Here is a 14,863-nt window from a genome sequence, read left to right on the forward strand (position 1 = left end):
GACTCATTTCTTAATAAGTTGATACAGATCAAAATAATCTCAACATAGCACAACAACAACAAAAAGGCAAAATAAACTTGTGAAATTTTAACATTAGCAAGATTGTAAGGAAAACAGCTACTCAATACATTATTGGTAGAATTGCAGACTAATACAAATAATTTAGAAATCAATCTAACAACACATATTAGGAGTCACAAAATTGATCATACCTTTTGCTCCAGTGATAATCACACAGGACTTTACATTAAAACATGACAAAAAGAACTTATCAGTAGATAAATCTTCATAGCCATACAAAACACTCAGTTATAATGTATTTGTTAAAAAAATAAAAATAAAAATAAAACAAAACAAACCCAACACCAGGAAACAATTCTTTGTTTGTAGATCAGCTGAATATATTAGCATGAAATACTGTTGTAAATGCCATTAAAAATACTAAGAAAAATGCGGAGAGACCTGCATGAAGTGACTCAGAGTGAGATCAGCAGAAGTAAGACTGCACACATGAGGTTCACAACAAAGAGACAACAGCCTGAGGTAGGGGCACACAGGGCACACGCAAATCTGTGTTTGTTTTCTGTTAATTTGTATGGTTGTACGTAACTGGATTTGGGTGGTTGTGCATAAGTGACCTCGGCCCTCTCCAACTACTATATGGACATGGGACTAGGGTGTGTCTCCTTTTCTGTCTCTCTATCCCTCTGTCTGTCTATTTTTGTCCACCTGTCTGTCTCTGTCTGCCTATCTCTGTGTCTGTCTGTCTGTGTATGTGTATTTGTCTGTCTGTGTCTGTCTCTGTGTGTGTATCTGTCTCTATGTGCGTCTGTCTTTGTGTCTGTCTCTCTGTGTATCTGTCTGTCTCTCTGTGTGTTCTGTCTGTCTGTCTCCCTCCCTTCCTCTAATTTTTCCCTCTCCTTCCTTCCCTTCCCCTTCTCTTTCCTTCCTATCCTCCTTCCCGTTCTCTTCCTTTCTTCTCCCCATTCCTCTTTCTCTCTTTTTTCTTTCTCTGTCTCTTCCAATGATCTCTCACAGTTGCTAAATCTCTCTACCACTTTTTTTTCCCCTTTCCCACCCCATCTCACCCTCTTCCTTAGTCTTCATCCCTCAGGAAACCTCGACAGGATTTGCCATGGCCTGGATAAACTTTTCTCCCATGGGTTTTCATAACAACCACGTTGTTGGTTCCCCTCCAATCTGACTGCTCTTTCTCAGCATCCTTCCATCTATGTCCTGGATATCCCCACACACCATGTGTGGATGTACTCTGGGGGACTGTTCTGCTATCCCAATTATCTCTCTCAATGTCACACTGACCCTAGAAGTTTTGGCAAGTTTAATTTTCCTGGGTCTTTCTATGCAATCCTGGTCTCCCTCTCCTGAGCTCCAGTTCCCCATCACCAATAGATATTATATCTATTGGACATTTTGATTTGAATGTCCCACGAAAACAAATCAAACTCGGTGTTTTCAAAGCAGAGCTCATTATTGTTCTCTCCAAATCCATCCCTCCTCCAGACATCCCTATCCCTCCAGTTACCTGGCCCTCAACTTGGTATCACCTTCAACTTTTCCCTCGCCTCTCCCTTAGCCTACACATCCAAGTAATCCCTGAAGCTTCTGAATCTGACCTCCATATCTCTTGCATGAACCTCCTTACCACTTTTCTGGAGTAGGTGGACATGAATCACCTGTCTCTAGACAAAGGCAAATAGCCTCCTAAATGGTCTCCTCTTTTTCTTCCTTCTAAAGTCATCTTCTTCATATTTCTGCCAATCGATTTTTCCATAAGCAAAAGTCTAAGTCTGTCAACCCCCTGATAAACTCCATCACCTCTAGATCAAATAGACCGGCCTCTGAAAGGTTTGGAGTCTTTTACCGCCCAGCCCCAGGCTACTTTTCCAGCTGCATTATAATATTTCTCTTCTTTACTCACCTTCAGTCCAGTTAAACTGTCCCTCAGCCAATGTGCTCTCTTTCCCTGTACCTCTGCACTGTTGCTCCCCCATGTGTTCTCTCCTGACTCCAACTTCTTCTCCTTCTTCTTCTTCTTCTTCTTCTTCTTTTTTTTTTTTTTTTTTTTTTTTTTTTTTTGCTGAGCCAATTAAGGTTAAGTGACTTGCCCAGGGTCACACAGCTAGGAAGTGTTAAGTGTCTGAGGCCAGATTTGAACTCAGGTCCTCCTGAATTCAGGGCTGGTGCTCAGGCACTGCACCACCTAGCTGTCCCTGACTCCCATTTCTTAAGACTCCCCTGGTTCTTTAAAATAATTTATCTCATACGTTACCTCTTCCATAAAGCTTGTCCCAACCCTGCTCCCTGCCCATGCATTTGTTCCCCTCACAAATTATTTAGTATTCACTTTGAGACAAACAGTAGATTTTATATACAACTATATGGGCATGTGTCCCAAGATAGATTGTCGATTCCTTGAGGGAAAGGATTGCTTCCTTTATATAACTGTAAGCAGGGTGCCTGGCCTATAGAACCATAGCGCAATTAATCAAGAATGGGTTAGTTAGTTGGCTCTATGACTTTGGACAAATTGATTCCCTTCTGCAAGCCTCAGTCTCCTTCTCTGTTAAATGATGTAGTTGGCCAAGAGGTTCTGAAGGTCTGTGATCAGCCATCACAAGCTACAGGGATAGCTATTGTGCTACCCTGGGATAGCTACCCTGAAGCCCCATGACATTTTCTTTACTAAACAGCGGCCCTCATTTCTTGCTTGGGGGTAGTGTACCTCTCAGTGGGTCTCAACATCACCTTCTACCTCTCCCCAGATGCACCTGAGCTGTGAATTAGCTGGTTCCCTCAAACCAATGACTCTCTTCATTGACATCCAGGGTCAGATCCCAGATTTCTAAAATCTTTGCACTAGATCCAAGAGGTAGGACTGTAACATGAAGCAAGAACTAAATGAATGTAGGCTTCCCTTATCATCAGGAGAGAGATTAAAAATCTGGATTTCTCTCTTCCTGCCCACATAACTTTCCCTTATTTTTAAGAGTCATCAGAAGCCCCCCTCTGTGCACACACACACACACACACACACAGTATTATATGGATGTGAAACATACATAAATATATATGTACATATTGACCGATTTATATATTATAACCTCCAAGAAGAATGTAAACTCCTTGAAGGAAGAAGAATTTCCTTTTATCCATATCCCCAATCTAGTACCTGGCATAGCGTTAGTGCCGAGTAACTAGAAAGGATGATAAAGTCCATAGCTTAATGTTTTCCCCCCATTATTATGCTTTAAAATATTAGAATTTCTGCCCAGATTAAGTTTCAAAAATGGAAAAAAATGAGGGAGTCCATCTGTTGGAGTGCTGATCTTTTCCTTTTTGTGGTCTTGTGCTACCCCCAATTTTTAAAAGCCATCGTTAGTTCTTCCTTTTTGTTTTCCTAACATATCTTTTTTCCAAGAGGGTCTCAGCCCTCCCTGGTTCTCTTTCCTACTCCAAACAGAGCTTTCAAAGTCCCCTTGGACACCTCCCTCAGTCATTTCCCACAAGTCTCAGTTCTTTCCTTATGGTATTCTTACCAGGTTGGACCACTTATGGGGGGAGGTGGATGATTCTTATTCCTTTATTACATAATATCTTGAAATCAGAGCTTCTTAGAGAGCTATCTACGTAGTCATCTCATTTTCCACATCTCTCTCACCATTTTCCTTCTCACTGGATTACTGGGGGTCTAGTCAAAATCAAATTTTTGTGAGCTACTTTAGAGTCTATCCACTCTTCGAAAGTTTTTTGTTTCCTATATAATTTTTTTTATCATCTAGGTTTGGCTTCTAGACCTATGATGTCATCAGTCCAAAGCTCTCTCAATATGAAAACTCTCTTCACTCATACAGACTGGCAACTGCTCCATAATGTAGCCTTAGAGAAAGTTGCTTGGGGCACTAAGAAATGATTTGCCAATGACTGCACAACTACTATAGTCATTGGCAGGATCCAAGCCCAGATCTTCCTCACTCCATGGCCAGCCAAGTATCCAATTCCCTACCGTTTCTCTCTTAAAGTCTAGGCTACATATTAAAAGTTGTAACATTCAGACAAGGCAGGAGTGCAATTATGAAAAGTAGATGACCCTCAAAAGCTTGTGCAAACTCTGGCCCTCCCCCTTCCCACTGTGCACTGTTTAACTTCTTTATTTCATTTATCTTATGTCAACAAATGGCCGTTTGTTTAAGAGATTTTTATAGGTGGGGGGTTCAACAAAACCTCATTGCAGAGAAGGTCCTTGCACCAGAGCAGCAAAAACAGGTTTCATCACTTTCTGAAGGGAGGTTGCCTCATACTTCCTGAACACATCCCACTAACCTGACCAATCATAATCCATGGATGCAAATATCTACAGTGGTCAAATGAAAGGCAAATAATCCATTATCAAATTAAACTACTGGGGGAGGGGAGAAACTCCATCCACATAACCAGAGTACAGACCTCTCTGTCTTGGCTTGATTCCTCAAAAGTGCAATTTCACCAAAATAATCAGAGGGCCCCAATCGTCCTACTTCAACAAATTCTTCATTCTCCGACCTACGCTGTAGCACAGCAGCTGAACCCTCTAAGATAATGAAGAATTCATCTCCTGGTTCTCCTTGCCCTACAATCTTCTGCCCATCTTCAAACTGAACAGGTTCCAATGCATCAGCTACTGTGAGATGCTCCGATTTGTCCAGAGACTCTAAAATAGAAACTTTGCTAAGGAATTCTTCATACATCTTCCGCTTTCTCAATGTGCTTCCCATAAGGATTCTTCTGTAGCTGTCTCGGTCAATGCCCCATAATTTTAATAACCTAGGAAATTTTATGCCTGGATGGGAGCTCTGAGACCCTCTCATCCAAACTTTTAAAAAAATCTGCCCAAGGTCTCATCATAGTAGAGGTGGGATTCAAAATTGCCAAGGCTTCTGACTTTGAATCCAACATGGTCTCTGTGCCACAAGGTCGAAAGAAAATTATAACTCATCCAGTCCAACCTCCTTCATTTTTCAGTTGAGGAAACCAAGTCCATCAAGAAAAGGAAAGTGACTTTTATAAGGTCACATGGCTAATTAAATGGCAGAGCTGGATTTTGAACCCAGTATTTTTTATTTATTTTTTTTGTTATTCACTACATTATCCTATTAGTTGGATCTATGACTTTGGGCAGATTGATTCCCTTCTGCAAGCCTCAGTCTTTTGTGAGAGAAAATATCATGGGACCTCAGGATAGAGACAACTTTCCTCTAATCTTCTAAATAGCACAGTAGCTATCTCTGTAGCTTGTGATGGGTGACCACAGACCTTCAGAGCCAGAAGGGGATGACCTCTTGGCCAACTGCTCCTTTCTTGCTCTCTAATCTTCTTTCTATCCCATCCCACTGCAATACACTCACACAAGTAAATATTTTCTACTGAGGAAAGATGTTTGCAAAGATAATCCATAGAAGGACAGTAGGATAAAAGAAATATATAGAACACAACAAAATATGTCAATACAAATCAGATCAATCTTGAAGTGCTTGCTTTATAGGAAATCAAAAGACAGAAGTTGAAGGATGACCTAGAGGCTCTCTTTGGAGAGAACAAAGGAGATGACAATAGCTCTTTATCATCTATCCAAAACAACTAGAAACAGTGTTTCATGGGTGCTTTGATCATTCCATGTTGCATGGTTAATGATGTGTTTACAAAGCCTTCAAAACAATTTGGAACCAGCTTCAGCTACAGAAGGTATAAAAGTTAGAGAAATTCAAAAAAAGAGCTCAATAAACTAAATTTGTATTTATTCTAATGATCCCAATGGGAGGAGATAGCCAAGAATAAACTTGAAAGAAAAGCCAAAGGCTTATCATGGACTACATAGAAGGTTCCTAATTATAATATTGTGATTGGTTTCTTCAAAAGAAACTTGCTAGCAAGCTTGAAACATAACAAACCAATGACTATATCTGGACAGGAAATGCCCTGTTACTGAGCAAAGATCAATGTCGAGACAAATCAAGAGAAGAAACATAATAAAAACATGTTATTCTAAAAGTGCCAACCTAATCTGTTGACATTGAAAAATGAAAAATGGACAAAAGAACAGACATTAATATAGACTAGCATTATTTTCTATGGAAGGTGAATTACTAACATAAGGCAAATGCCTCAGTGAAGAGGATAAAAGAGTGCAAAAGAGCCCTAGCCCAGCAATCATTTTATTTCCTTAATAAGGAGAGATGGGATAGTCAATTTAGCATATGAATTAATTTATAAAACATTACTGAGGAGGAGGAGAATAGGAGGCAAATTTGTGTGGTGGAATGTGGTAGATTTGGAATCACAAGTATGTGGCTCTGCCATTTACTACCTGTGTAACCTTGGATGGGTGTGCGTATTTGTGTGTAATAAATGATTACTTGCTTGCTTGGTCTATCTATTCTCGAGCTACACAAAAGGAGAAGAAACAGAAAAGGGGAAAAAATCAGACATAATTAATACCTATTAAAAGTCAGGAGACTTTCAAGAACAATTCACATTCTCTATTCACATTTCCTATCCTTACAAAAATTTTTGAGAATGACCTACCTAGATACCAAAAAACACTATTGATGAAGGCACAAGAAAGAAATATGAAAACTTTCACAAATTATATTCCATAGTTTTATAATCATGAAACTATCTAAAAGATCTGGAAAATACAAGATCCCACTGTACTTACCCTTTGTTAGTTATTTTTATTTTATTTTTCGGTTCCACATGTCTTAATTTTCTTTTAAAAATTTATATTGTCTTTTTCCAATTACATGTAAAAACTGTTTTCAACATTTTAAAAATGTTTAGTTCTAAATTCTCTCCTTTTTTTCTTTTTCCTTCTCCCATCCTGAGACAGTAGACAATCTGATATAGGTTATACATGTTCAATGATGTAAAAACATTTATATATTAGTCACTTTGTGGAAGAAAATGGAAAAAAAGGAAGGAAGAGAAGGAGGGGAAAGAAAGGAGGGAAGGGGGGAGAAAGAAAAAAAGGGAAGGGAAGGGGAAAAGGGGAGGAAGGGAATAAAGGAAGAAGGGAGATAGGAAAGGAGGGAGAAAAAGAGGGAGGAAAGGAGGAAGGGAAAACACTGATTTGTTACAATCTTACAAGAGTCCTCAAAAGATAAAACAATCATTAGCTCTGTCCAGTGACTTACTGGGAAGCTAAATGGCATAGTAGATACAGTACTGGCCTGGAATCAGGAAAACTAATATTTCCAAGTTCAAATTTGGCCTCAGATACTTCTTAGCTGTGTCATTTGATTCTATTTGCCTCAGTTTCCTCATGCATAAAATGAGCTACTGAAGAAAGTATCAAACCATTACATTCTCTGTGCCTAGAAAACCCCAAATGGGATCACAGAGAGTCAGACATGACTGAAAAAACAACTGGACAAGAGCAGTGACTTGTTATCAGTATCAGACCAGACACAAAATTTTTATATTCACCATTGTTATAGGAGAAGTCCAACTTGGATTCTAATTGAAAGCTACTGAGATAAATAACCTCCATTTACTTGTAGTAGTGTGTTGACTATGTCAAGTTTTGAAATGCTGTAGAGTGGTAATTCAAGAAGTAAGCCTAAACAGCCATAGAGAGAGAACTAAGAGGACTAAAGATGCCTCTTAATGTCTGTTCATCCACCTATCCAACTTACATTCTATCAGGATAGACATCTCTCAGGAGAAAGGAACATGCACCCATAAGAAGGAGGGAAGCAGAGGGCAAAGCAGGGTGGAGTTGTGGGGGAAGAGAACAGAAAGAGCTCCCTGGACCCTAATTGGAGTTTCAAGGAAATCAAGGAAGTGAGCAGTGCTAGAACAAACCCAGCAGTAAATGTTTCTGGGATAGATGCTTCAGATTGGGCAGTAACGTATTTTTTCCAAAGCAAATGACAGGAGAAAGTGAAACGGATCCTGCTCCCTTTTATTGGGGAACAGGAGACAGAGCCCCGGAAACAGCCTTGAAAAGTTGAGCAAAGAAGAAAAAGAAGTTGTTCAACTTTCTAACCACTCAAGGAAGCCTAAATCCAAATACAGTGATCTAGGAGAAAATAATGAACCACATGCTGGAGCCACATAACATCCTCTCCCTTGAGGTACCCTATTTCCAAAATTGATGGCATTTCCATGCCCCCTTTTAAGCCAAAAGATTCTATGTTAAAATAACATACATTGTTTTCTTACTTCTGTTTCATAGATAGCACAACCCTAACAGCAAAAGTTTTTTTTTTAAAAGCTTTTTATTACAAAACATATTAATGGGTAATTTTTTAACAATGACCCTTGAAAAGCCTTCTGCTCCAACTTATCCCCTCCCCTTCCCCTAGATGGCAAGTAGTCCAATACATGTTAAATATCTAACAGCAAAAGTTAAAAAAAATACAAACAAAGCCATGCCCTCTTTGTGACTCTAAAGCACAGTATGATGGGGAGGGCTCTAGTTTGAGAAGTCAGGAAAAACCTGGATTCAAGTTCTACTCTGAACATATACCAGCTATGACAGTGGAAAAGTAGTTATTTAACATTTCTGAGCCTCAGTTTCCTTGTTTGTGAAATGGGGACAATATTCATAATCATAATTTCTTAAGGTAAAAACAAAACATTGTAGTCATCTTACACCATCCCTCAATTTTTTCTGCCAGAGAATACTTTTCCTTTTGGAGACTTAGGTCTCTCAGATTGCCATTTGTACATTCCCACTTTTAGCACCACACACTGGGAATATTTTATGAATCAAAGCCTAGATTTTCACCCTGATTGCTCTCCATGGTGAATTTCCAAGTGGGTCATGAGTCAAAGACAAGTATAACCTAGTGCATTGGGCTTGCTGCAAGACATCTTCATCTACTTCACACATGCACATACACACACACACACACACATATATATATCTACATATATGGAAATACTCATACATATGAACAGATACTCATAGATATGTACTCACACTCTCTCTCTCTCTCTCTCTCTCTCTCTCTCTCTCTCTCTCTCTCTCCCTTTACTTCTAGAAGGCTCAAGTTCCCAGCACAATAGTCATAGTGACCACTGTCCAATCAATTCAGTAAAAATTTGACACACAGTACTACACCTTCACACCTTCAAGTGGGAGGAAAAAAAAGAACTAGGTTTGAATCCTACCTCTAATACATACTTGCAGTGTGATCTTCAGCAAGTCTTCCAGTGTTTAGATTTCAGTTTTCCCATCTGTAAAACTAACAACTGCCACTTACCTAACATTTAAAGTTTACAAAGCCCAACTAATATCAGCTCACTTGTTCCTAACAATCACGAGAGGGAGGGCTGCCATCCTGGTTTTACAGATGATGAAACTGAGGCATATAAAAGTGACTTACATAGACCCCAGACTAGTAAGTGTCTAGAGGAGGATTTAAACTTAGGTCTTTCAATATTGTGTCCATAAGGTCTCTTTCAGCTCAGTGATCTCCGTGATGAAGAGTACAAATGAGACTGAAATCCTTGGATTCTCATTTCTTAGAATTTAATATTCCAGATTTTGGGAGGTTTAAAGATTTTTGTTTGTTTAAAGTTAAAGTTCCTCCTAGGCAAGTTCAAGCCACTAGCCTTCTTTGTGGACATAAGCTAGAATTCTTCCACTGAAATTAAAAGTTCTCTGTTGGCACAGAGATCTCTGTACTACCCGTCACCCCCACTTCAGGACCAAGGACAGGGCCTGGCACAGAGTCAATAGTGACCACATTCTTGCTCATCTTCATTGAGGGTACTAAATGTTGGATTCTCCAGTCACTGCCGATATCTGTCTTTGTACAGGAATCTGCATACAATTGACACTTTATTGGTGCTCTTTCCATTATACTAGAGTCGAGTTGCATCTCCCCCATAGAAATGTCAGATATCACGGTTCAATAGCCTTTCTAACTCTAAAAAGACAATGAAGGGGGCAGCTCGGTGGCGCAGTGGATAGAGCACCAGCCCTTAAGTCAGGAGGACCCGAGTTCAAATCTGCCATCAGAAACTTAACACTTCCTAGCTGTGTGACCCTGGGCAGTCACTTATCCCCAATTACCTCAGGAAAAAAAAAAAAAAGACAATAGAGAAATAAAAAAATCAGCCTCTGACTATAGGCAAGAAGGCTGAGCACCCTATTGAAATTTCTCTTCCAACTTTGGAGACACTGCTTTTCCTAGATGCATTCTACCCCATTTCCTTTGGGTCTTTGCGTATGTACTTGACTTCTCCATAGCTCCTGGGATTGGAGCAGAGTCCGGCACCTTCAACACTTACCAGCTTTGGGGTTCCCTTTGAGTTTTAGTTTCTTACTCTAAAGAATAAGAATATTGCACAGCTTTGAGCTGGGGCAAGAAAGAGGATTTGGCAATCCTTGGACTAAGCACTGCTTGAAGAACAACAATTCCAGAGGCCTCCCGATGTGGATTTTATTTCAGAACCTGGACACAAACCACCGGAAAGCCACTCAGTCTTGGAAACAATGGTAATTTTGAGAGGAATCTGTTGAATAAAGTGAATTCCTACAAAACACAAAGTTCCCCCCCCCTTCATTATTCATTAGTCAAAAAAAAACCTGAGACAGTTCATCCCAGAGTTACATCAAGATGCTTTCTTCACCTTAAAGAGTGGCTATCTATGTCAGAGCTTAGGACTTACATGTGTCTCTTGAGTAAAAATTTAAAACCAGCATATATTTTTTTTACCAATAAGGCTGTTTTCACTGAAGCCTCAGAATGTAGTCCACACCCATGCCCACTCCCAGCCACCTCACCAGCCAAGGTTTAAAGTTATTGAGTATAAGGCACTTAGAGGAAAAGAGAGACTTCCAAGATATCTGGGCATGAAGGCAGCACTGTGAAATCTTAAAAAATGGACCCACCATGAGAGTATGTACCTGCCCACAAATAATTCCCCCTCTGCTTGTCAATAGCTACTGAAAGGAAAGTCCCATCCAGGTAGAAGAAGCCTCCATGGGAGACTGTTCAATGTGGTGACTAGTGGCAGGTCAAGGAAACAGGTCTAGCTGGTCAAGGAGACATAATTCTTATTCTAGGCAGAACAGAGCAGGGTCAAAAAGGTCACAGAAACCCTCTTGCCACTGAAACCTCAGCTGAGACTGCCCATATCCAACCAGTAGTACCATTTAGGGAAGCATTTCTAACCTAGAGTACAGAGAATAAGGATAATTGTGAATAGAGATCATAGATTAAAAAACACAATCACATATTGCTATTGTGCAATAGTTACAAGGTACAACCCATTTTGGGGGCACTGTACAAAGCACTTGACAAGAGGTCAGGGAATTAGTCATGTGGGATTAGCTCCTTTTTGACAGATGAAGAAACTGAAGCTCTTTCAAGTTAGGTCAGTGATTGGCCCAAGAACTGGACGCAAACAAGGAGCAGATGGGCTTCAGCCCTGGCAGTTTAAAACCCTTTGGAACGACAGGCTCACAGTGGGCTTGCCCTACGGAGTCAAAGCCATCTCTATTCCCTTTAGCCTGGGGAGGGTTCCAGGAGAAGAAGCCTATCTTGAAAGTTTTTAGAATCTTAGAAATTTAGAATTTTAGAAATCTAAGAAACCTTAGAAAGCTTATAGTATAGTAGAACTGGGGCCTGAAAGCTGGGGAAGGAGGAGTTCATTTTGGAGGAGGAGAAGGAGAAAACCTAATTTAGACCATCACCCAAAATCTTAGAAATCTTAAAAAGCTTTAGAATAGACCTGGGCCCAGAAAGCTGGGGAAGGAGGAATTCCATTCCAGTTTTTGGAGTAGGCTGAGAGGGAGAAGGAGGAGATAACTTAATTCAGACCATCATCAGAAACTAAGGATATTAAAGTGAGCAGCAGGGGATAGAGCCCCTGCAGTAAGCAAGGAAGAACTGAATTAAAATCCAATCCTTGGACAAGAGACCCAGGATCCATTTTGGGGCCCACCCATGACATATTTGCATATTAGCAGGTGGTCCCAGATCACCAACAACTTCAAAGCTTTAAAGCTACTTCTCCATCATGAGGAGGCCCTGAGAGGATATCTAGTGTAAAGGTCAACAAGAGTCCTTCCCATAAAAGACCCCAGAAGTCCCAATAAGATGGAGATTTCAAAAGGAGGATAACCTGGGGCCCAGTGACTACAAACACCTCTTTCTCCTTTCCAATGGTGGTTATTTATGAGAATCACATGAATCCTCAACAAGAGAACCCTGGAGTTCTTCTTGCTTCCTTAGAAAGAAGTTTCCCATACTGTAGACAGACTGGAAGCAAAGGGCTCTGAGGAGGAATGTGTTAAAATATCCTAGCACACCAAGTCAGATGCAGATGGAGATCTGCCAATGCATAGTCTTGTTGTGAGATAGGCACGCTAAACTGGGGTGAAATAGTATCTAGCCTGACATTCAAGCAAGACAGGAAAATTGCAGGCTGATGTGTCTGTCGCCAGCTCCTCCACCTCCTCAGATTTCTGCTACCAACTAGGGACGAATGAAGTCTGAGCCTCAGTTTCCTCATCTCTAAAATGGAGATATTATTACTCCTGGCAAAAGCCTGGGAACAAGTTATAAAAGGGATAATTTGTGAACATGTAGAAAGGGAAGGGGTCTGGATCATCAAGCACTGATTAAGCAAAGCCATCTTTATTTCCTTTTTTTGACAGACTGAACTAGAAGATCAGGGTAATGCTATATATAGTTCAGAGTTTCTCAGTGATTTGAGGATCCACGAGTCCTAGAGAATCTGAGGGGGAGGGTGTCAAAACCATGTTCACAATAATGCTATAACATTCTTCATTAAAAATACCTCTTCCTTTTTTTTTTTTTGTGACATATCCATGGGAAGCCAGACTGTCTTTGTAGACTTCAACCAAAATAGCATATTCCCAAAAGATTGAATGCAGATGCTGATGTAAGAATCCAACTGGATTATGTTAAATCAGACATTAGAGGCTTGTCAAAAATGTGTAAAGAATGCTATTCTTTTCATTGAATTTTTTTTTATTTTTCATTTAAAATGTTATTTGAGTTAAAGTGTAGTAATGAGTTTATCATTTTTGAATGAATTGCATTTTTAAAATCCAGTTTTATTTTCTACTATGGTAGATAGCAAGAAATGTTTTAGCTTTGGGTGGGAGTCCTCAAAAATTTAAGAGCATAAAAAAAAATTTAAGAGCATAACAAAGTCCTAAGATCAAAATTTGGCAAACTACTGCTATAGAGGAAATATTTGACCAAATCTCTTATGGAAAAATTGTATCTATGGAAAGAAGTACTAGAGGCTGCTGTCAGTGGGATATTTTGAAAATATATATAATTGGCTCTGTATTTGATCAATCACTCAGGCTTTTCTAATTTGACAATGTACTGGATGAATCAAGATCCAAAAAAAGAATACTGACAAGCTAGAATAATGGAGTGAACTGAGTAAGATGAATTTAATATAAAGCCTAATGCCTCAGTTCAAAAAATCAAGGTCACAAGTTCAAAAAAGAACAGGGGGTGGCAATTTCTGACAACAAATCATGGAAAAAACACTTGTTTGGAGAGTTTGGCTGAGTGTGAGTCCAACATTAGGCAGCAGTGAGATGTGGCAGCCAACAGCTGCCATTATGGGAACTGAATCTTGTGCTTCTACTCTCATCGGGTCACATCTGGAGGATGGAATTCCGTTCTGAGCATTATATTTTAGGAAATGGGACCTGAAGGAGAGATGGCTCACAGCCATCATCTATGACACATCAGCTGTTTGATTACATGATCATATGGAAAAGAGATAAAACTTGTCCTGTTTGGTCCCAGAGAACAGAACAAGGAGCAATGGGAAAGGCGGGGAGGAGTGGTCAAGGTGGTTATAATTAAGAATATCTGGACTTGATAGAGGGGTAGATGGGTGGAACAGTGAGAGGGTACCCAGTTTGGAGTAGGAAAATCTGAATTCACATCCAGTCTCTGACACTGTATGATCCTGGGCAAGTCACTTATTCCTGCTTGCCTCAGTTTCTTCATCTATAAAATGAACTGGAGAAGAAACGACAAATGACTCCACTATCTTTCCTAAGAAAACCCCAAACTGGGTCACAAAGAGTTGAACATGACTGAAATGGAACAACAATACTTCCTAAGAATTAAAATTGCAAAGCAAAGAGGACTGTTTTGGATAGCCAGGTATCGGTGTCAGTAGGTAAAATGAATGCTTACTGGTTGTGGAAGGGGATTCCCTAATTCAGATGCAGTTAGGCTTCAAAAATCCCTTTCAATTTGAAGATTCGGTAATGTGTCCTTCCTCCCCTGTCAGGGTTATTGGGAGAAAAGGGCTCTTGAATCTTTAAAAAGCTATGGAAACAAAATTGATTTATTGCTCGCGTAATGATTTAGCAAGAGTACCATGGTGTTGCTGTGTATGCTGGTTTAGTGGCAACGGGTATGGGGTGGAATCCCAGCAGGGCTATTTATAATCGAGTCGACGTGGACAGATTCCTTCACTGGGATTGAGTTTCCTCATCTGTAAAGTGAGATCACCAAGATGTCTCCCAGCTCTTAAACCTACGTAGTCAACCCAAAGCAAAGTTCAAAGGGCAGAGTTGGGTTTGAGTGATTTGAGGAATGGGGAAAGGTATCATGACTTCAGTGCAATGCATTCATCCTCCGTAAGAGCCAGCCCTTTCATCCAAGATTTAATTCAAATCAATTCAATAAAGATTTGTTGAACACCTGCTATGTTCCTTGTACTGTGCTAAATCCTGGAGATACGGAAGAAAAATATATTTCCTGCCCTCAAGAAGTTTACAATCCAATGGGAGAAATCAACGTACAAAGGAAGCCAAGAGGGACGAGAGGTGGGCAGCATGCTCATG

At 40.0% G+C, this 14,863-nt stretch overlaps 1 protein-coding gene across 7 annotated transcripts in view; it reads right to left on the reverse strand.

Moving 5' to 3' along the window:
- SLC7A2 (solute carrier family 7 member 2) overlaps nucleotides 1-14,863 on the reverse strand; it is a 64,346-nt gene that overhangs the window by 29,263 nt on the left and 20,220 nt on the right. Inside the window, exon 1 of one of the 7 annotated variants that reach the window (XM_074275711.1) lies at nucleotides 4,465-4,483. The exons of 2 other annotated variants lie outside the window; for them this stretch is intronic. Coding sequence is in view for 2 of the 5 variants with exons in the window: in XM_074275708.1 (XP_074131809.1) it covers nucleotides 463-468 (6 nt within the window). In the remaining 3 variants the exon portion in view is untranslated. Of the gene's footprint in view, nucleotides 1-212; nucleotides 567-4,464; nucleotides 4,484-14,863 lie in introns of those variants that run through there. 4 more of the 7 variants (XM_074275712.1, XM_074275710.1, XM_074275708.1 and 1 more) reach the window with 4 other exon arrangements.

Source organism: Sminthopsis crassicaudata, chromosome 6 (assembly GCF_048593235.1).
Source record: "Sminthopsis crassicaudata isolate SCR6 chromosome 6, ASM4859323v1, whole genome shotgun sequence".
Taxonomy (NCBI): Eukaryota; Metazoa; Chordata; class Mammalia; order Dasyuromorphia; family Dasyuridae; genus Sminthopsis; species Sminthopsis crassicaudata.